Consider the following 24,594-nt stretch of genomic DNA (forward strand, 5'->3'; position numbering starts at 1 on the left):
CCAGTCTCTGCCTCTTTTCTCGCTACCATTGCGATAGCTGTGAAACGTCATTTCCGAGCCATTAATATCAGAGAATGATTGTTTTCAAACAGCTTTCCAGAACACTCCTCCCATCTACCATTGGTTGACAAACAGATAGTGATGTCCCAAATCTTATGGCATTGATGAAAACAATGTAGGCCTATTCCTTAAATCAAGATACAGCTAGAATCGAAATGTACTTGTTATTACTGTGTTATTACTATGAATAACAACAAAAATGTCCATTTACGGACATCATTCGAAGTGAGCTGATTTTTCCCACCATTCCACCGGGCCTGCATCCCTGCGTTCTCCTACCGAGGAGCGTTTCCTGGAGCCCTGCGTGAAGGGAGTCCCAGGTCAGAGCCCACAGGTTGCTCTCGACTTCTCACACCTTAATTAGTCCCCGCCGCGCTCCTTTCCCGAGCGCGCACTCTCTCTCTCTCTCTCTCTCTCTCGAACACGTGTGTGTGTCAGCATATGTCTTCCCGCTGCACTTCCGTCCGCCTTCTAATGCTGTTTATATTTGCGGAGCTGCTTGAGATGAGGCCCTGACGAGGATGGGAACTGACACTCACCAAACTCGGTATGTCCCCAAGCCAGCTCCAGCGGCTCGGGTGCTGTCAATTCTGGCTACATCAGCGGCAGTGGCTCAATGGCAGCGTCTCTGACACATGTCACAAAGTTTTAAATGTCTGTTCTTTTCATGGGGATGGTTGGGTGAGCCAGCCGGGGAAGAGATGACATTTTATGTGGTGGTGGTGGTGGGGAGGGGAGACTTGTTGTGGCTCCTTCTTGCTGCCTCCACCAGCTGTCAGTGCCACTTTTCTCAAAACATATCACAACACCGACAAATAAACCTTGTCATTTAGAAACGCCCGCACTAGTGACCATGCTCTCCAGCAGTACGACAGGAGCGACGCACAAACATAGTTTCATAGGGCCGAAGACACAAATGTACTGTATACACACAGAGAACCCGCACACACATTTACGACAATATCCTCATCGCATCGTGTCCCTCTCAGACACAGAACGCACACACTTGGACCGACGTGCATGAGGCACAGACACACACAACCTGTGACCCACAGTCAAACCCACACAGCCGGTGCACACGGAATCATTTCGCTGGGCTATCTTTGACCTTTCCCTGTGTGCTTCACATTCACCGCTCCGGGTACACATGCTTTCTTTCACATCCAAAACCACGTCTCTCATTTGCTGGGCTAATTTGGATGGCATACTTGGGAGGCCGTTTAACACACGGCAATTAGACAAAATGGTGCCAGGCAAAATGATGTCATTAATAATGAATGCTTACAAGAAACTAAAAAAATAATAAAGTTCAGCCATTTCCTAATAATAATAGAATATTAAGTATATGTATAATATTATATAAAAATTAAAGAACACTAGATTTTTTCCCCAGACAATTTTTTATTGCTTAACAGTGGATATCACAGGATTTTTTTAAATCAAAAAGTAAACAATTAAGTAGTTTCATTATCCATCAAACTATATTACATACAATATTTCCAGTACAGACAAAAAAGACATAAATATATATTGCGATGAGCAATTTAAAAAAAAAAAAAGTACAACTACTACAGTCTGATAAATCAATATGAAGTAAAAAAAAATTAAAAAGTATAATTTTTTTTGTAATTATAAAAAATATAAATGGAATATAATAAGACATATGAAGAGGATCTACTGTATACAACAAATTAAACATCGAATCTCGCATCAATATTATTCATCTTAAGTCGACTTTAAAACAAGTTACAGCTAATCTTTTGCATGTCCACTGTACACACTTGGTTAAAATATAAACCTATGATGTTGTTTGCAGAGGATCTTTGGCAAGTCTTTCTGTATACAAACTTCAGTGCAAGAACTGAGCTTTAAAAGTGGAATGTCATATTAAAGAAAGAAAGAAAGAAAGAAAGAAAGAAAGAAAGAAAGAAAGAAAGAAAGAAAGAAAGAAAAGAAAGAAAGAAAAATGGTGACAATAGGCAGCAAAATAATAACGAACATAAAACATTAATCATCCTCAGTGCACCTAATGGAGTAAATATTTGCCCAACTTTTTGCCCACTGCCAGTAATATATGTTGCCAAAACACAGCAAACGGCTATTATGGATTTTTTCAAATAGATTTTTTTTAATACAAAGAAAAGAAAAAGAAATCATTAAAATAACGCAAGTCCAAAAGCTGCACGAGGAAACAATCAAAAAGACTGGAGAAAGTTGTTGACTCCCCCCTCACACATACAAACATCCACCTCCTCCATTTTCACTGCCAGAGCTGCTGTCTTTCTTTGCTCTCTCCCTCCAGAGAAAGAATGAAATAAAGCAAAGCTCATTACCTCTCTCTTTCACAGCTCCTCCAGGCTCCGGCACTGCAACAACTGCCCCCGCAACACACAAACTTCACACACGACATGCACATGCACCTCACAAACACGCAAACACACACATGCCACAGAGTGGAGAATTCTGGGAGGACCTCTCAGCACGATTTCTGAAAGGACTCGTGCTGAAAACATTCAATTAAGCTTTGGATCGTAGATTCATTAAAAAAATAATTAAATAAAAAATTAAAATGGGAAAAGATGCTATTAATCCATCGTGACATTTAATGATGATCATGCCTTTTATTTTTAAAGCTTAAAAAAGCCTAATAAATTTAAACAAAAATGTGTTTATCTTTAAATTCATTAGCCTTTTTTTGGCCTATTTGGGGGAACAAAAGCCTCCAATGACTCAAACTGACATTACGCCTACAGTAATGTACGGAAAATGACATGGTCGCAAAACCATGTAATAAGCTTTACTTTTAATGACGGATAAAGTGTAAAACTTCAACAAAAGTGACACTTTCCCCCTGATGTTTCTCTTTAACTTTAGCTTTGACTTTGAGAGGAGCTCATCCTGGGCTTCCGTGTGGGCAGCCTGAAGCCTCAGGTGGGACCTTTGACCTGGGGAGAGCAGCAGTTGGACCAGGCAATCCATCATGGAGCCGCGGCTGTCAGGACGAGCACTCAGCCGCGTGTGTGTCTGTCACCGCGGCATAGCGGGGCTGCTTAAAGGCAATCATGTCAATCTGGATGGCACTGCTCAGACGGAGCGAGAGCGATGGGAGGTGGCAGGGAAGGCACACTCAGCAGACGGCACTAGAGGGCTGTGTTTGGCTGCTTAAAATGTGTGTGGCAACATGTATATTTTTTAATAATATGCGTAGGATATCTTTGTAAAGCCCCCTCGTGAATCTGTCCACTGACCCGTCTGTCAATCAAAGCTGGTCATTGCGGATGAATCGATTGCCCTCTGAGTGCTTGCCGTAGTAGACATAACGGCACTTGGTGAAAACCCCTGAAAGTGAGAGAGAAGAGCATGTCAAAATGACATTTAACAACATCGGCAATGTCAAAACAACTCTGCGGTGCATCTATGAGATGCTGTCCTTGTGTCCTGTTTGGACTGTGAGAGATTTAGATTAGCACAAAAATACACAACTTTCAGATTATTTACACCTAACAGTCTAAAAATCAACTTCATAAGAAAGAAATAACTTGTTGTTTTACAGTAACTCGTCCATGTTAAATGTTTAATTAAGCCTGACGTATACTTTGGTTGTCCGCGTGACACACACTCAAGGTGAATGTTGACACAGAAAGGTCCGCTCAGTTGTGATGTACAAAGAGCGATACAAAACAGTAAACAAAGCAGCAAATCTTTCTCCATTATTTTTTGTTTTGTTGTAAACTGCATGCAACAGATTTGCTACTTTTCTTATTCTATCCTTCCGAGCGAATGTCCTGTACATGACACGACCATCAGCGCTGCCCTCTGACGTCTGGTACAGTACAAAACCGCAGTTGTGCTGCTTGTGTCCAACATGTCCATCCGCGATTGAGTATACTTTGAAAGCTGTACGAATAAGAACGTGCGTGGGATGGAGCGGAACTCGGAAAATGAAGTATACTTGGGTCTTGATGCATGATTGGAATAAACATGAATAAATGGAGTGAATTTTCACATCACAAGATTCACACTCTTGGTCATCAATACACATAGCCTGACAAGCCAGATCCACATCAAGATGTTTGGTCTGGAAACTCACCATTGACAGGGCTCAATCTAAATGGCGGATAAACGGTTGTCTTTCAGACTCCCTCTGCACGCGATAGGATAGCGCTACAACCAACAGAGCAACGAAGGTGAAGCAGAGCTCGCTGGATAGATTAAACATTCGCCTTATCCGGTTCAGCAAAACTTCGAACACATCTTCCCTTTATAAGAATGACTTCAGTGCCGTTCTTTGTTCTTTTCTCAGAGAAAAGCTTAACTCCAAGTCTTCCAGAGTCACGGTCAGAGCTGATTCGAAAGACCGCCGTTCGCCAGTTTCTGTGTTAACTAGAAGCACGCAAACGCAACTCAGCCGTCGTCATTATGGCCCCGCCTGCCGACTCTATACATGATGTGATTGGCCCGCCAAGAGTTTGGGGATTACAGATCAGAAGTGTATTGAGAGTTGCTAGACGACACTTGCGGGCAGATTAGATTTGCTGCCGCTAGGGTGTGTCTAGATTTCTAGGCTACAATACACATCTACTAGTTGTTAATTTTATTGCAATATATTTATTTATCTATTTCCCCTCTAATTGCTTGCTGAGGTCAAATTGACATACATTTGTCTGTTGACAGACAGACAGAAAGATGGACAGATAGACAGATAAATAGATAGATTTTATAGGCTAAAGAGTAAAGTGAATAGTTGTATTTGTAGTCATCATAATACCAGCAGATCAGCAATAGTGATTTTATGATTTAGACACAAATCAATACTTATGAAAACAGGAGAAATCCACCAGCAAGCGATTTGTCAGTAAAGTACACACTCTACTGCAAATATAAAACCCAGAATCTGTCTCCAGAATCCGTCATTTCTCACTCAAATTCCTGGCATGAAAGGTGTGTCGAGGGAGACAGTGCATCCGTCTAAAGTCTGAGAACACTAGAGAGACAACATTTAGCCTGAGGGCATTGTCTAGACAATAACAAGCCAAGAGATCGCTTTCTTCAGAGAGAGAGAGAGAGAGAGAGAGAGAGAGAGAGAGAGAGAGAGAGAGAGAGAGAGAGAGAGAGAGAGAGAGAGAGAGAGAGAGAGAGAGAGATGAGAGAGAGAGAGAGAGAGAGAGAGAGAGAGAGAGAGAGAGAGAGAGAGATGAAACTATAAGGATGATGACCAACAGTGAGCTCACTGTACTGATCCCATGCTTGATAACATGGCCATTTGCTTAATTCATTGTCCATCATTCATTGTCCAGACACTCTGGAGGTGTGTGAGAGAGACACTGTGACAGGCCCTTGGAGGAGCGTTAACACTCCTACAAGGCAAGGACGCAGATGTTTAACACAGTTGACTATTTTTATTATGATCAACTGTGAGAACCAGCCACTCACTCCTGTAGATCATTTAGGAGTCTATTACAGTGTTTGAGACATCCCTAGCAACCAACTATAAATCCTTACCAACACACTAACAACTCTAGGACAATGCTAATGATTTATGGTTGGTTGCTATGGCACTGCTAGGCAGTTGCTAGAAATGTCTTAGTGGTCCCTAAAATGTTTTTAGGGGCCTTGCTATACACAGTTGCCAGTGTTTTGCTATGGCGTTACTAAGGGTGCCTAGGCGGTCCCTAAGATTGCAAAACAGTAGCTAAGGTGTTCTGAGTATTTATGTTTCTAGATAGTTGACGCTATAGTATTCTGGGTGGTTACTAGGGCACTACTCCTCATTTGCTAGAGTGATCTAGATGGTTGCTAGGGTGTTGCTATGGTGCTAAATCAAAATAAAACTCGGCTAACACCACACCACATCATTTCTTTTTCTTAGCACTGAAGCTGTTCATAACTCATCGAGCGCTTGAGTGTCCGTTCACTTATATCTCATTCCTCAACAATACATGTCCTGGCAAAACATATGCCAGTGTTAGGAACAAGAACGCAGCGTTTGTATTGTTTACATCTTCCTTTTGATTTGCTGAAAATGCTAGTTGACTGTGAGGCCTATAGGTGATGTGTCGAGACAGCCCAGTCTGAGTGTGTTAAAGACAGGATCGTTCTGACATGCCAGCAAGAGAAAGAGAAATAGAGCCGCTTGATGGATGTGGCAGACTGCAGCTAGGTGTCAGCGCTTTAGTAAATGAGGCAAGGACAAGTGGCATTAATGCTGTCAATGATCTCCTGACAGGAAAACAGATACTGTGCTCGCCGCCGTTTTTAAATAGACATCAAGTGCATTAATGACAAAAAAGGGCAGGCTTCAAACAAAGCGCCTGAGTGATGGGCAAGCTGCAGCAGCGCTCCGAGCGCACCACTAACATAATCCGAAAAGACACTGTCAGAGCCGGAGAGAGACGGGCCCCGGAATCGCACGTACTGACAGTGAACAGAGATGAGGACAGAGATACTGGTGCCATATTAGTGCCAAGCATATTCTAACACCAGTCTGGATCCTAACCAAATCTGACACTTTCCTTCTCCCGTCGCTTCAAAGTAGACGCTCCTCCCCTCTTCCTCTCCTCCCCTTCCCCCACTACGAGAGATCGGCAACCAGCCTTCTCCGACGTGTCACTCCAGTCCCGCGCTCTCCTTCCGCAACGAGTTAGTGGCGGGCCCGCTCGTGTCAGCCCGCAGGCCCGGAGACAAACTCAGTCAATCTAAATTTGGACTTTTGTAGCCGAGCGACGCTCATTTTCCCTGCCATCCTCGCGAGTTGAGGTGATCCAAACTGTGAAGTGTGAGGAGATGTCTGTTCGCATCAGATCAGATGTCTACGCCGGTGTCAGCACCCCCCTTGCTCTGCGGACGGGTGTGGGGGGGATTGGGGGGGTAGCGGACAGCTCTGCCAGTGCAAGTACTTGTTCTGAGGGGGTGACAGGGTTTTTGCACTCCAGCTGCTGCAGTTGCCCTGGGGATCGAGGTACCGCCGCTGGATCCCTGTATGCTCATTCTGACTATCAGAGCGCTGATTTGAGAGGAGATTCTCATACACTTCACCTCACCAGGATATAAGACTAGTATAAGAATGCTGCAGCAGCACTTCAGTGACAGTGAAAGAGATCACAATTAATATTGAATATAAAAATATTGTATAACCTGACAAAAAGTGAAAAGAACAACAACAAAACTCGATGCAGACAACAAATATGTCATCATATGACTAGGCAACAACCATAAAAAAGGAAATGAAAACTTGCATAATAATAATAATAAATATAGCTGCAAGCAGCCATTATCGGGGCCAAGCGCAAAGAAGAAGACAAGACATGCCAGCATGGCTGGAAGTCTCAAGCCAACTGCAACAATGAGCCATTAAGGACCTATTAAGTTGATTTTAGGCAAAATAGCAGTCAAATTTTAAATCCAGTCAATAATAATGGTTTAATGGTTTATCACTTTCGACCAATAGGTGTCACTGTTACGAAACTGATGTGGTTTAGTCAGATTGAGATGACAATGACACATGCAAAGTTTGGTGTCAATATGTCAAAGCATTGCAGAGATACAGCCTCAAGAGTCATTTTTGCATCATGGCTCAACTCTGTTGCAGTGGTATATGAAAACTGTTTTGTCTATCAATCCGAAATCCATAACTATTTGTCAGCATGGTCTGAAGACGATACGGATCAATTTTGGTGAAAATCGGACAAACGGTCTAGGATGAGTTTGAAAAAGTAGATTTTTAACAAATAACAAGATGGAGCACAGATATGTTTGCAAAATATGGCAAAATTGGTATCTATCTTCTCGGCATGAGCCAATGAATGTATTATGACCAGTCTCATTACAATAGGCTAATTTAATCAAAAGTTATTAGCATTTTTGTACATTTTATTACAACTTTTGACCACAAGGTGGCGCTGCCCCGAAACTTTTTGAATATCTTCGGGACATAGAGCGGAAGACACATACCGAGTTTTGTAATGATACACTAGTGCATTCTTAAATTATAGCATTAGCATTTTAAACCGTAATACTGCATTGAAGTCAATGGGAATTTCATGTTTTGTTTTATTATAGCGCCACCAAGAGGCACAATCCCACCAATTTTTTTATGTGTCCTCGTAGTGAGCCCATACATATGTGTGTCAAGTTTGGTGAAAATATTTCATTTTGTTTTGGAGTTATAGACATTTATATGAAAAAACACGTAAAAAATGACTGACACCTGACTTTGATTGGATTTTACTACCCCTTACTATCAATATTTTGAGATTTGGGCATTAGCGTATAGCTATCGACCTATGTTTCCGAACTTCTGAGGCTGGTTTCGTCTCGATCGGACTAGCGGTTTCGAAGATATCAGCAAATGTTTTTTAAGCACTAAATTACAACTCTGCGCAAACCATATGCCGAAACCTGGCAAGTCTGGTATCGTTGGAGTCGGCAAGGATTCAGGAGACCAAAAAACACACTCCCATCAAAATATGTCAACCACACCCAAAGTTATAAGCGTTTGAAAAAAAAAATTCTCCACTAGGTGGCGCTGTTTCGAAACTTCTCAGGCTACTTCAGGGCATCGTGGTGATGACCCATACCAAGTTTCATAACAATCTGTTCATGCGTTCATAAAATACAGCATTTTTGCACATAATTCAAAATGGCCGACATCCAAAATGGCCGACATGGTAAAATTGGATATCAGTCGACTCGGCATGACGCCCTGAATCTAATGAGACCAATTTTATGATTTTTGGATAAACGGTTCAGAAGTTATAAGCCAAAATAGGCATTTTTCGTATCTCCGGACAGGTAGGTGGCGCTGCGCCGAAACGCTGCATGTTGCTTCAAGTCATGCTTGTGATGACATGTACCAAGGTTGGTTTGAATACGATAAAGCGTTGCGGAGATATAGCCTTTAGTGTGTTTTTGCAACCTCCACGTAAAATTTGTTTGTGCGTTTATTGAAAACGATTGGACGAATCAACTTGAATTCCATAACTTTTTGTCAACATGCTCTGAAGATGATCTGTTTCAATTTTCGTGAAAATCGGAGCAACGGCCTAGGAGGAGTTCGAAAAAGTAGGTTTTTCAGAAAATTCAAAATGGCGGGAAAATTTGCATACCGGAAAATGACATCATAGGGTGAAATCGAATCGGCTTGAGCCAAGGAATCCGATGAAAAAAGAATTTTGTTTCTAGCCCTTAGGGGTCAAAAGTTATAAGCATAAATATGAGTGAAACTTTGGAAAGGTGGTGGCGCTAGAGGGATTGAGTTAGAGGCACCAAATTTGCTATAGTGACAGCTCAGACTGGCCTCTATGAGTGTGCCAAATTTCACAACTTTTTACCATACGGTTCTATGGGCTGCCAGAGACTCCTATGGCGGAAGAAGAAGAAGAAGAAGAAGCAGAATAATAATAGGAACACTAACGATTTCAATAGGTGCCTCCGCACCTTCGGTGCTTGGCCCCTAATAATAATAATAATAATAATAATAATAATAATAATAATAATAATAATAATAAAAATAAAAAGATGACTATTATTGTTATTATTTTTAATTCTTTCCCTACCTGTTTTGTTTTTTTTCAAAGTGCCAGCCACTGCCAGCATTTTCTATAATTTTCATGGCAACCAGAATATTTTGTTGTATAAATATCTACACATGAAATATGTCAAAGGAAAGAAAAAAAAAGTGTTATTTTAGCTTAATGCAATCTATTTTTTAAATCAACTCTTGAATGTAGGTAAGTTTAAAAAAAAAACTACATTTTGAGCAAAAAGCTGAGAAAACCAAGCAGATCTCGGCAGCCACTGACTACCATAGTGGTATAGCAGTCAGCGGCTGCTGAGATTTGCTTGGTTCCGAACATTCTTCCAAATATCTTCCTTTGTGTTCAACAGAAGAAAGAAACAACTTTAGGGTGAGTAACTTTAGGGCATAAAATGTCTGTGTTTTGGTGGCAATCAAAATTTTTTTTTTTACTCGGTCTAGAGTTTTAAAACGGAACCGAGTGCTTTTCACAAAACAAACACGCCTTCTGACTTTAAACAATATGGACACGTCGTCTTCAGTGCCTCCCACTGATGAAAAGTTAAGTGTTATTTGCTTATAGAAGAAAAAGATTTATTCGCAAAAAGCTGCAATGCCTTTTGATTATTTGATCAAAACTTCTCTCATGGTACACTTACACACCCACACATACGAGAGAAGTGCCAATCATATGCATATTCCACATTTTATCATAAGTGTGGGGACTTGCACTGGTCTTGGTCTTGACTTGGTCTCAGCCTGTCTTGGTCTTGGTCTTGACTCGGTCTCAGCCCTTCAAAGTCTTGGTCTTGTCTTGGTCTCGGTTTAGGTGGTCTTGACTACAACACTAGCTTGCATATGCAATCGCTTGTTTCTGCTTCTTTTTCACCTGTTTTGATCAAGAGATTCTGTACTCTTTCAGAAGACATATAACAGCGCCCCCTGCAGTATAACTGTGAAAACATGGAAAGCCGTAAATTTACGTCAATGCCAGAGAAAGAGTCATTATTTTATAAACATTTTATTCATTCATTCCCCCCGATCATAATATAAATAATACAATAACAATAATTGAGTACCCAGAAACTCAATTCTGAGTATCCAAATGATTTAAAAACTGGTGGAAGGAAAATAAAGATTTATGTTTACACATTAACATTAACACAACAAAAATTTGGGTTGAAAATGTTACTGTATAAACAAATGTATAAACATTAATTTTTTTTAAATAATTATTACTACTAAGATTTCTTATGATCTCTGGCATTATTTGTCATTGACCCTGTAATGAGTTTCTGGAGCAGTGTCTGATGCATTAAATGTAGCAGTAGAGAACAGCACAAGATTAATAAAGTGTGGCTCAGTTCAATGTCTGGGAAAGACTGAAGTTGTAATATTACAGCCTGACTGCCTCCTCATATGTTGAAGAGCTTACAGCAGTGGTCAGCGAAAAAGCAGGTCTGGCTGGGAGATGTCCATCCTGTCCCCCTGCAGACGGACTTCTTTAAACAACCTCTTTGGGGAGCAGAGAGAAACAGAGAGAAGAAAACACACACAGGCCTGCCAGGGCCAGGGAAGCATGTTTAGCGTAAACTGGCAGCTAGGGTGATGCGTGATATAGTACAGCCCACTGCAAATTTTGCACACGGCAGCCAGCTTCCACAGCTGGACACTTCGCTTATTATATGAGGGAAAAAAAGAGGAGCGAGAGACAAAGGAAGGAGAAAAGGTAAAATGCAGAAGCAGCTCTTTCTTACATAACCTGTTAGTGGAAAGCAGACTCCAGCTTGAACCCGTAGGGACGGTTGATGAGCTGATAGCTAATATAAAAAATATATAAAAAAAACACTGTGTCAGGGCCTGGCCTCCCATTTATTCCAGACACTCACATACAGCCATTACAGTGACAGATTAAAAGTTTTCAGGGAGCTAATGTTTCCATGCTGCATACTCTGGCAGGGGAAAGGTTGAAAGCATTGTTCCCGTCCTGTCATACCTGGATGTTTGGTGAGGAGAGGAGGAGGTTGTCTTCATGTGAGATAGAAGTAGAGACAGGACCGACACACACACAGCTTATTACAAACAACACGAGTCCTCCACAGCCTCTCCATGACCTGCTATCACAGGCGGTGAGGAGAGCGCCTGACGTACTGGAAACACGCTGTCTTTGCTTTTCTTCCTCTGGCAAAACTCAGGTGAAATCATAATAGCCAACATTTATCACACCGCTATTTAAAAACTCTCAGGAAGAGCGATATGAAAAATGCATAAAACTCACACACTGTAAAAGCTTGTTTCACTACTGTACTATCACTACAGCCAGTTCTAGTGTGTCTCCCGCACCTTTGCAGTGCCACTGCTGAATTGACATTGCCAGAAAAAATACATAATATTCTAGTAGTGAACAGTACAAAGATAAACAGACAACACATCTGTCCTTTGCCTAATTGAAATATATGTATTGAATATACTAATACTATACTAACATTTCAATGCATACTAATAAGAGGTTGATTGGTTTTTCTGGAATTTGCTGACACTGTAGCAATACACTGGGACTCTTATTTTGAAATGTATATGCTTTACTACTTCCATTTACTCCCTTAAAGAGATGATGGAGATAAAATATGCACCCTAATATTAATCTTCAACATACTACGATATAAACGCTATAAAATAAACAGTCATAATTCCTCAAAAGTAGATCATGAGCAATAACTTGGCATAGTATTCATTGATGGCAAACTGCTCTGAAAATGTGAGCCTGTTTTTACTTTGAATGTGCATCTTTCACTTTTTGAAGTTTAATAGTTTCATTATAGCGTATTGCAATTCCTATTTTTCTGTGCCTACTAAATTTAAGACCTCTTAAAAATATAATCAAGACTTTTAGACATTTTACGACTTTTTAAAGGAACCTTAATAAAGCAGACACACAGCAAAACCAATAGCTCAGTGCACAAATCTCTAAAATACATGAAAGGTTGATTCTTGAGTTTATTTAATTAATTTTAATGAATAAATCAAAAGACTCACAAACTCACTTTAATGAATCAATCAAAAGACTTTTAAAGGTCTTTAAATGGAGGCACCCTAAGGAAACTAACTTCATTAAGGATAAATCAGTTACTGAAATGACTTCCATAAAAATAATTCATTTCTTTATCTGTAAAACTTTTGTAGTGAGAAGAAGAAATTAGAAACTTAGAAACTACTTTGGGAAAAAAATTCTGAACCTGTTAAGCTCCTATAAAAAAGGAAAAACAAATTCATCAACTGGCCGCTGAAGTGATATGCATACAATCAGCTTCCCTCTTTTCAAGGGCCATCAATATGTCAAGGAAAGACGTATCCGAAGGATGTAGCTCTTAACATCAAGGTTATCTATTCTCTGCTCCCTCTTTCTCAGAGCGTTTTCCTGTGCTCTCGCTGTATCCCATGCTCTCATCAGCCCTGCAATCAATCAGGATAATAATGTTGTGGAAAAAAAAATCAATTAACAATGCAATTAAACTTTCCTTATTATCTTACAAGCTTGAAATAATACCTAAAGGGAAGCCGGACAGACATCCGTGAGGGTGCGAGAGAGTGAGTTATGGCTGTGAGCAGCTGCAGCCATGAGCTTGTGCTATTATATGGGCCTCAATATATCTGCCCGAGTCCCTTTATCAGTCTGCAGCAACATCCTGTGATGGAGTCCTCATTATCTGGCCTTACAACAACCGTCTCTGACCTACAGCTGTTGGGGCTAACACATAATCAAGTTGTGTTTTTTCAGGTAATGCATTACTTGTCAAATTTGCACTATAATGCATCCAAGTGCTTCAGTGGAATTCAGCTGTACTTGCTATTTGTAGCTGATAAATTAACAGGATGTGCTTCAGTGGGAGTTTTGCTGTCCTGGAAACCACTGGTGCAGCCCCCAGAAACTTCACAGAGCAAACTATCAAAACTATTATGACAATCTTTGGTCAAAACATTCAAGGCAATTGTTGCGCAAATACACTTATGCTGCATTAAAGGCACAATATGTAAGATTTTTTGGATTCAAATATCTGAAAACCACTTCATAATATTACATTTAAATATTTAGTGGACTTGTACTTACATTGTCCCAAATGTTTTCAAGAATGTTTAAATTCATATAGAAATTTTAACCAGGACATGGACTGTTTGTGCGTCACTTTTGACAACGACATCATACCCGTGTTACCCTTGATTTACGGTTGTTTTATTTTGTAGAAATCATGGAAACACCAAAAACAAGAGAATGCATTAGAGTTTAACATACCCTGACATGCACTTTGACAGATGTGTGTGTCTTAATTTTACACTTATATACACTGATCTATACAGAGAACAGTAGTTATATCTTCATCTGTAAATGCTACACTGTAAACATTTAAAATGTATGTTAAAATTTAATGTAAACATTACAATTTTGAGTTAATTGAAATAAAAAATTGAGTTAATACAATAAACATTTTTGACAATCGACAACCTTTTTTCAAATATAATTTAAATGTTTTGTAAGCATATTGGGTAATTGTGTGTTTTATTTGTGAAGACGCAGTGAAACTTTATATGTGGTTCAGATCAAATAATATTTTGAGTTTCTATTTATTAAACCAATTTCCTTCATTGTATCAACTCACATTTTTAATTTCAATAAACTCACCATTTTAAGGCAACCAGGTTACTTACTTTTTTAAGATAAACCAACAATTATTTTTACAGCGTACTAATTCATGCGAGTATTTCCATTTTGCATTAAAGCGCGTCCTGACAGTTTGTGTTAAATTTCACTGAATGAGGGGTGGATGCATGAACGTCAAACAGACCAGTCAATAGGGAGACCATTAATATTCAGCGCAAACATTCATTTAGCTGAAATGTCTGCTCTTGGACGCTAAATTTAGGTTTAAAAGTCAACATGTAATTCAAGTATTTTACAAGAGTAGTGACTAAAGGGAGAACATTATAACATTGCGTGTAAGTGAAAATAATTGTAAGATGTTCTACAGGATAAAGAAATGACAGTAACAGGTACTATTGCACAGATACTTACACTTATGGAAATTAACCATGGTTCTATATTATATAGTAAAACCATGTTTTATTATAATAATTTCTTTTTCTTTTGTTCATTTATAGTTTTACCATTTGTATAACCACACAAATACCATATAGTTAAACTGGATTTGAACCAAAACTATGGTTTATTTTGTGGTTACCACTGAATAACTACAATAACCTTGTTATTTACTTATCATTACTATAGTTTACTTTGTTCATTGTAGAACCATGGTTAATTTATGTAATGGTAAATCAATTCACTATCTATATTTTCATAGCACTAAGCTGACATGTTTATTTGAAGGACAGCATTGGACAGGATGTGGAATAGCGTGTTTTGTCAATAAAATGAAAAATTGCCTTTTTGTCTGATTATTCGTAAAAATAATTGTTAGTTGCAGCCCTACTCGTTCATGATTTGTTTTCATGTCTAATATCGTTCTAGCTTACTGCAGTGTGCAACAAGTGTCTCATAGTAGCTACAGAGTGAACGCACAGACTAGCATTATAACACAACTCAAAACTCAACTCACAACTCAACATGCTCAAATAATGTACCTAATATGAAAAGCAGTGCTGGTTATGGAAGCGTACGGAAGTAGTCGTCTGTGCCATAATAAAAGCTGTGTGAAACCCAGGTATCATCAAGCTACGCCTTTGTTCTGAATAAACAACCTCTAACAGCAAAAAAATACATATTGTGGCTTTAAAGGATCTTTAAAGGAGCAACATTGCATTCCATGCAAACTGTCTGAAATAAACTTTTCCACAGGAAAAATAAAAAAAAATGTACTTCCAATGTAAAAATTCCTGCAAGCATAGCACTGAATGAGAGATATTACTTTTAAAAGTATGGCTTCCCACCACTGCAGACTTACACCAACATAGAAAGGCCCCAAGAGTCTTTTTGACATGTAAAAAGCGTCTGAATTATCATCCTTTAAACACTTGGTGAGAAAATGTGCTAATGATAATTCATGACATTAAATGTCAGAGTTCACTGATTTTGTCCACAGATCTTTATAGATGTTATTGGAGATAACTGCTATAAAGTTGAAGCTGTATTTTATATGATTTTTACAGCCATGTCTGTTAACCAAAATAAGAAACTACTGCTGGCCTGCCAGAAGACAGTTTTAATGACATCCTGAAGGCAACGCTCTGCATGTTACTGCATTCACTTAGAGGTCAAAGACACAGATAATAAATATGAGCAACCAGCAGAGATGAATATCCACATGCACTGTCAAAGAGCAGCTGCGTTCCCCTGCCTCTGCTCGGAGCGAGAGACACTCAATGTCCGGAGAAAAGAAAGAAAGAAGGGAATGTTGGAGGATATTAAATTAGTACCCTGGATAATGTCACTTATTCAATCAAAAGGGAGGCTGAAGTTGTGATGGTGTACTGGGCCGCAGTTCAAATGGAGCCATATGCAGCTAAAGTGGACTGGCTTTAAGCCCAAAGCCTGCGATGAACCACAAACTACTGACCACTCCTGACACACACACAGATGTGTGGCACTGAAAAGATGAGGCTGGTTTTCATCAGCGCAGACATGAGAAAAACACGAGACACAGAGACGTCTCACTGAACAATGGGTCAAGAAGCAGAGGCATCAAAAACTAAGAAAGAGGCTCATTTGCAAAATTCGGCTGAGCCTTGAAATAAAATAAACAGTTTAGCATCTGTACTTTACTCTGGAAAAAAACTCAAGCAACCTCGTTCTACATCAGCTAAAATGTGGGCGTTTCTACTCAAAGCAAAAGAGAAAAAGAAGTCTTGAGTGTGTCTTTGAGAATGTCAATCATCTGTTGGGAGCAACCGAGGGAAGTTAAATTCATAACTTACAGAGTTAAACTGACATTTGTTCTCATGCAATAAAAAATATTTAGTCCATTAAACATAAATACCTGTCATTATGATGCATGCACTGGATGCAAGCCTCCCCATTCCCCACTGATGTTTATTACAGCCAAACAACTGCAGCGCCTGCATGTTTTCAACTTTAGCGTATTGATTAAACTTTTAAATGGTTGCCATATAACCCAGGGACATCAGGAAGATTAATTTGCGTCAATGTTCATCTGTAATTCATTAGCCATTTATACCCCACATCCACATGGGCTATCAAGAAAATGCGGGCCATTTTTCACTCGAACTCAGTCTTGGGAATGGGAACTGAAAATTGCACCGCATACAAATAAGACCGGTGGCTTAGGGAAAGAGAAAGCAGCTAAAAATGCTACCAAGGCCAAAAACACATAATTGAACCAGTATTCCTAATGAAACTAATGCTTCCTTCATGACAGTGGCTTGTAAGAACACTACTAGTATATTAATTTTAGAACAGGAATATTGCTATAAACTTTCATTTAATTTGCTGAGCCATTGGAAACTTTCCTATGCTTTATCATCATACTGTATGTTGTACTTATTATCTGATTTGAATTTTAAAAACAACAACAACAACAACAACAACAACAACAACAACAAGCTATTCTTTTAATGGTGATCAAACAGGGTCTGATTTGTGTATATGACCTCACAGCATTATTTGCAATGATGAGTATAACAATAACTGTCGGGAGTGACTAAATAAAAATAGCAATGGCAAACCGCTAACTAGCATTTTCAGTAGTGTCAGTAGTTTAGCTGTTTTAACTTTTCCAGTAATGAGCTTTTTCCAACCAATTTTAATGACATACTGTTTGCTCACACAGCTTTATGGCAGAGTGAGCTAAGGTGATAAACAAACACACTCTCATTATTTGTGCTTTCTTTTTTAGCATTGGAAAGTCTGCAGTCATTGATTTATTTTTGAAAATCATTTAGCTTGGGCAGTTAATAACCAGATTCATAACAATTGGAGTCCATAAGTCATATTATCGGTCCTTGTTTTTATAGCTGAATATATAGTTAAATGCATGTGCTGTTCATTACTGTTTTTCAATAACTTTACAATCATTTCACATAATTGCAGCTGACAAGTTGGCCTCCAACACTAAAAATCATCTATTTCATATTCATTTTCCACAGAGTGCTGAGAACATATTGTAAAACCATAAAACTCTGTATACACTAAATATATGATAGATTCCGCTGTATTATGAGACCGAAGGTTAGGTTGATGTATTGAAGGTGGGGGTCCGAGCGGAGTTTCCTTCACTTGCTGTCTTTAGCAAGTCTATGACATCCACCGATCTGCCAGAGGGTCTCATGCTAATGAAGTGATGTGAAATATTATATACAAAAAGTGAAGTCTTTCCATGAATTTTGCAAAAAGCCCATATGATGTATGAAATAACTTTTTAGTATTTACGCAGTTCTCAGAATATGTTCTCAGTTCTCGGGCTGTTTGGGTGAATCTCATAATGCTTGCCAAAATGTCCTGGTCATATTTCACCATGAAATGAAAATATACACTGCCAATATTCACTGTCTGAATATGTTTGGCAACAGTTCTTCTAACATGTATTTCCATCAAGAAGTTTCTGGTCAAGATCAAGCACTCTGTAAAGTCTTCTCCAGCACATCCCAAAGACTTTCAATGAATTTCAAATTCATGTGTGAAAATGATTCTTCATGCTCCCTCCCAACCATTCTTTCACAATTTGATCTTGAATGAATCTTGACATCGTCATCCTGGAATATGGCCATGATGTGTCTTCCTTCATGGTTAAGAAATGAAAAGCTACACAGCTTCATCAATTAGGGTCAGAAGAACTGCTCCCAAACATCACATGCTAGAAACAACATAATTACAGCGGAACTTTAAGTCTTCAGTGTCACGTGATCCTTCAGAAATCATTCTAATATGACGATTAAAAAGTTTTTTTAGGATTCTTTGAAGAATAGAAAGTTCAAAAAACATTTATTAAAGGGGTACTTCAGCGCTGGGAAGATGAATCTGTATTTAAACTGGGTCATCAATGTAGTAGAAATGTGATTTTTTATTTTATTTTATACCTTCTAGACTGAGAAAAGACAGAAAATGTATTTTTGTCTCATGGAAAGACAACAATTCCCAGAATGCTTCGCTGCCCTATGAGGCCATTTCCAAAGCCACCGCTACTGAACCACTGATCACTTTCTCACGACCGCGTTCATCGTCATAAAATCAGTTCAGTTAGAGAACAGACACTACAATTAAAAACTGAACGTGTCTGTTTAATATAATGATTGAGTCACTGAGGGAGTGTCACGGCACAAATGCTGCAGGAGTCAGATTACATTTATTGTGATGAATGAGCTGAATGAGCTCTCGTGATGAGAGCTGAGGTAAACACGACCGTGGCATACATTCACAGCACGTTTTCAGTTCATGCCTTTGAAAGCTTAACTTTCATAGGAATTCATTTGAAAAGTGGAAACACTCACCTTGCTTCGCATAGCTCCGTTTACATGAATGCCTGCAGCTGCGAGCTGAGCTGTGAGTGTGATCTCCCATTCCCCATGTGCGAGTTGAAAACATGTGGAAATAGTCTTTAGCCTTTGGCCAAAAATTCCTCCGATGGAGCAAATATTGTCAATTTGCCTCATCGGAGGAATTTTTCCAGAAATCAAATGCATAAATCTCTTGCCTCAGGGGGATATGAGAGGGGGGGGGGGGGGGGGGGGGGAAGCACAATCATTTGAATATACTCCAGGGTTTCTACTGATACGAAGCTATATGCTAATCTCTGAAGTTACCCTTTACACAAGGATGCATTAAATTGATCAAGTGACATTATTGACATTTATGATGTTGCAAAATATTTATATTTCAGATAAATGCTGTTCTTTTGAACTTTCTATTCATTAAATAATCCTGAAAAAAAGAAGAAGAAAAAACCACATTGATAGTAATAAATGTTTCTTGAACAGCAAATCTGCATATGAGAATGATTTCTGAAGGATCATGTGACTCTAAAGACTGGAGTAATGATGCTAAAATTCAGCTTTGAATCAAAAATGAATTGCATTTTAAAATATATTCAACGAGAAAAAAAGTTATTTAATTTTGTTTCACAATAATACTGTTTTTGTTGTATTTTGGATCAAATAAATTCAGGCTTGATGAGCAGAAGAGTCTTTTTACAAAAACATTGAAAATGGTAATGTTTCCAGTTTTTGTGTCTGGAAGTGTAATTGTCCGTTTTTCATTCATGTTTTGATTTGAGTGGAAATTTACCAGGCTATTTTATTTTATTTTATTTTTTGACAGGTTCACCTGTATATTTCTATCAAAACATATTTTTAGACTTTCATGAATTCCCTGGAATACAGCTCTTTAAGTCAGTTCTAAACCTAAAGCAACAAAGGTACACATGATAGTCAAGCATGGATGAAGTCTGGCAATGAGAAAAGGTTGAGAGATTTGCTCTAGCTAGAGGGCCTGTCAAGAGAAAGCAGCTAGTTCATGCCTCAAAAGCTCTGATCAATACCAGTTTGATTTGCCACATGATTTTTTCCAACCAAGCAAAACATAATCTTGATATTTTGTTGAATTGCCCATAGTATTCTGCGCTACAGGCCTTTCATATAACCAGAGCTGTTGATTATACTCTATTTCACCCTGCAAAATAACCATTAGCCATTATGCAGTTTTAATGGCTGTCCGTTCAATGGTGTTAACCTCCAACACTTTCACTTTTAAGAGGACACAGCGCTGCTAAAGCACAAGACCCTCATGAGATTACTACAATCAAATATTATGAATTGAAAGCGGCAGTATTCATTAATGAAGTCCTCAAACGGCTCACCTGATAAGGGCCTATCATTCTTTGTACTCCAACTTATGAAGTTCAAGAGGAAATTGAATTCTGGAGGACATAAATTTTGACTGAAGAAAGAGATTATAGCAGCAGCCTAATTCAAGTCTGGTGAAATTAATTTCAATGACATTTATTCTACATAGAGCAAGTGTGCGCAAGGCACACAGTGGCTCTGGGCTCTGGAGATAAGGGGAAGTCATTTGAGGTTGGGTGCTCCAGCAGTTTACAAAGCCTTAATCTCCTTAGTACAACTCATGGTCTATCATAAGGAGACTTACACGCCAGCTAACAGCCATTCGGCGTCTGAATTTCCCCTGCTGGTTGTGTCAGCACGAGGAATGGCTCTGTCGCTTCTACTGTAAAAGACAGATTTGTACGAGTACATGTCAGCGTGGTGCTGCTGATCGTATTGAGCGGTGAAAGGGTCTTGCTGGGTGGGGTCACGATGTACAGATGCCACACACACTAATTAACCACTGCAGCAGCATCTTCAAATTACCTGATTAGTCATTATGATTTAATAACCATTTGTATCAAGGACATTAAGTGTGATTTGAAAAGAATAATGTATTACAGAACGTACAGAACCTTTTCTGGGGCTGACTGACTTTAGTCGTCATTAGCAAGTGCTTCCTAATTAAAAAGAAAAGCTGATAAGTCATTCAGACCTCGATAAATTGTGAAAAGTTTGCTGATTTCAGTAATGGTCCCATTAATAAGGCTGATGGGAAAGTTGCTCATTTCAAATTGAATCCAAGTGACATGATTCAATAACAATGTGGTGGTAAATTAATCATTGCAGAAAGATCGCTGCACTTTTTAATCGCTTTGACATTGGAGGTCGGCTCCAGTTAACGAGGGTCTAAATCAGTGTGCAGTAAATGTTAATTATAAACCACAAACACCAGAAGAAGAAAGAGAGTGTGAGAAACACTATAAGGTCATTATCAAAACAAACCTGTTCAAAGTCAAAATGTGACTGATGACTGCATGTGGGATCATTACAAAACTCAAAACAAATCTAATATTTCAAATGGTGACTAAAATCTCAGTCATGAAATATACATTGTCTGGTACATTTTAGAAAACTTTGTTTCTTGAGACCACACTTCATCTGCCATTGGAATTATTACACTATCACTAAGTAAAACAGACAATAACTCTACACTTCATACACATTCATACATTTAAGAAAAAAAATACAAAAACAATATATAAATGTGAATCTTTTAACCATTAACCAACAACTATTTCTAAGCACATCTATATTTGAAAAAGAAAAACACTTTTTCTACATTATGTCAATCTCAGATAAAAAAATAATAAATATAAATGGATGTATTGTACCTACTAATTATATATTACATATCTAATGACATAATCTATATATGATAGTTAATTACAGACTCAGTTAAGTTTCACTTGAATGAATTCCTCAGAACATGTTTGTTAAAGGGATAGTTCACCCAAAAATGAAAATGTGATGTTTATCTGTTTACCCCCAGTGCATCCAATATGTAGTTCTCTTAGTTTCTTCTTTTAACTCTAACCGTTGCTGTGGGCCAGTCATATAATGGGGTGAATGGGTAACAATTCTATGAGAGCAAAAAAAACATGCTTAGACAACATGCACAAAGAGCCCTGTGGCTCATGATGACACGTTGATATCTTGACACAAAACGATCAGTTTGTGTGGGAAATCGAGCCGTATTTATATCATTTTTTACCTCAAATACAACGCTTTATCCAACAGCCTGGAACACGCTTCACTTCCGGTAATGTCAATATCCATGCTCTGGCTTGTATATCCAGCGTGTGTATTATTGATCTTACTAGAAGTGAAGAGCGTTCCAGGCTGTTTTTTTTTGTTTTTTGCTCTCATGTAATTGTTACCGTAATTCACACTGACCCACAGCAAAGGTTAGAGCTAAAAATCTTAATTTGTGTTCTACTGAAGAAACAGACACCTACATGTTGGATGCACTGGGGGTAAGAAGATAAGCATCAAATTTTCAATCGATTAATCCAAAATATTTTCTCTGTACATTAACTTTTGTTTGTCCAAAGGTTTGTTTTTTTCACCTCTTTCTCCTCTTTTTCCTCTATCATGTCTCAAGAATAAAGTAAGCTCAACTATAAGCAAGAGGATTTTTTGACTAGCAGATGTACAGTAGCTTTAGTACATTACTAACTTTGGCGGGCAGTTGGACAGATGGGTCACGTGGTTGTGTTGATGCTAAATATAATGATGAAGGATGTGACAGACCTCATGCATCAGTAAGCAGCACAGCTCCTTGCTGAATGTCATTTGGAATTAATGTCAAACATAATACAGCCACCAATCCATGGAAATGAATGGACATGTCAACATATCACAGTGCTCATTTCACTCAAAGAGAGAGAACACAAACAAAGCTTATCCTGACAACAACATTTTTGATATGCATTAAAATAACAGTTTTGAAATCAAATATCTTTATTTCTAAAGAATTTAAATGGTTGTTACAATTGTGATGTATTAAATGTGAAATTACATTTAAATTTGTGAAATTTCTGTGATGCATTAAATGTGAAATTACACTGCCCTCGCCTCTCAAACTAACTCACTTTATAAAACCTACAGCACAGACAGGGGAAAACAACCATTTTGGATGAAAGCAAAACACCATGCTAGCTCTCCCATCAGCTGCACTGCCAGGTCAACAAACAGCCTGATCTTTCCCGAAGCCAACCGTCAATTACCACACAGACACACGGCCTTCTTGCTGTCTTAAATAAAGCGCCTGACACTCCCCGGAGTGACACATATCAATACCAATCTGACAGCCCCTGTTGCCACCTCAGCCACAGAAGAGACAAGCTGCACCTGCCTCACCGTGGGACATGTGTCTGCTCGCCACTTCCCCCTGCAGAGAGCACACGCACACACAGCCTCACTTCTCTTCCTGTGTTTGAGCGCCTTGTGCTATTTTCCGAAGCCCATTATTATATTCATTTCAGCATGGCGTCTGAGGCCTGTTGGTCTGGTACCTGAGGCTGTGGAGCCCGCTGTTGTACAGTGATTTGTCATGACATCCTGACAGAGAGCAGGGAGAGGGGGCATGAAGGGAAAAGAACAAGGGCTGAGTCGAGCCGCTGCTGGCCCGGGCTCTGGGTGGCTGCTGGGTGTGCCCCTTCGCCCCACAGCTCTCGTCCCAGAGCCTGGTGTCACTATGACGGTGAGGGGCATCAGTCAGACCGGAGCTTCATCTGACTGGAGAGGATCAATCTCCCACCTTAATGCAAGCGGACACAGTAAAATATCCTTTAACACTGTGTGCCGCCCTCCCGCCCCTTTCCGAGTATCCAACTGCCAGATGATCTTCAGCGTGGCAGCTTGCACTTCAGTTTGCTTCCTGCATTCTTGAGAAATACACTTTTGTATGAAATGGTATGCTTATGTAATGTTAATGCAATTTTCCACTTTACAAAACAATGACTATGGTAGCGTCTGCCGAAGTAGTTTCTACAGTCATTGTTATTACAGTAAAAAGATCAAATCCCACTGAAACAAAAATTATACCATATCAGATTTAAATGTGTGCTAATAGCATTAAGACAATAATTACTAACATTTGAAGGCTAATGACCGATGAATAGCGGATACTTAAGTTGTATACTAGTTTCAAATGTTACAAGTGAAGTATAATCCAAAGGTCACATTTACATTACTAGGTGAAATTTACCTTTCGAAAGCCATTAATTAAGTAATTTAATTAGGGAACCTGTGTGATCAAACTTTCCCCAAATTGACCACGTAGATTTCAAAATTTATTCCACCTGTCAGGGGATGTGCAGGGTGCTGACGACGGTCCGAATTTTTAAATTTGTCGCATTGAAATAAAACCGAAAGCTGCTTGGTTTGATAGTGACCTCTGTGTGAGCGGTGATTCATGCATTCATATATTATTGAAAATAGACATTTTGCCGGCAAAATTTTGCCCATATGTCACACCTTAAAGGAACACGCCGACTTTTTGGGTCTTTAACTACTTCACGGTATCCCCCAGAGTTAGATAAGTCCATACATACCATTTTTAATGTTTGTGCGCGCCATAATTCTGTCTGACGCACCCACCGTTAGCCTAGCTTAGCACAAAGACTGGAGGTAAACGGCTCCATCTGGCCTACTGCTCAATAAGTCACAAAATA

The 24,594-nt window shown here is 39.1% G+C and overlaps 1 protein-coding gene across 1 annotated transcript in view; it reads right to left on the minus strand.

Annotated features, from left to right (window-relative positions):
• Positions 1-1,482: 1,482 nt before the first annotated feature.
• The window catches only part of lrmda (leucine rich melanocyte differentiation associated), a 352,687-nt gene continuing 329,575 nt past the window's right edge, over positions 1,483-24,594 (minus strand). Inside the window, exon 7 of the mRNA XM_067422388.1 lies at positions 1,483-3,399. Coding sequence (XP_067278489.1) covers positions 3,320-3,399 — 80 coding nt within the window. The 3' untranslated portion in view covers positions 1,483-3,319. The remainder of the gene's footprint in view (positions 3,400-24,594) is intronic.

This window comes from Pseudorasbora parva, chromosome 17 (assembly GCF_024679245.1).
Source record: "Pseudorasbora parva isolate DD20220531a chromosome 17, ASM2467924v1, whole genome shotgun sequence".
Classification (NCBI taxonomy): domain Eukaryota; kingdom Metazoa; phylum Chordata; class Actinopteri; order Cypriniformes; family Gobionidae; genus Pseudorasbora; species Pseudorasbora parva.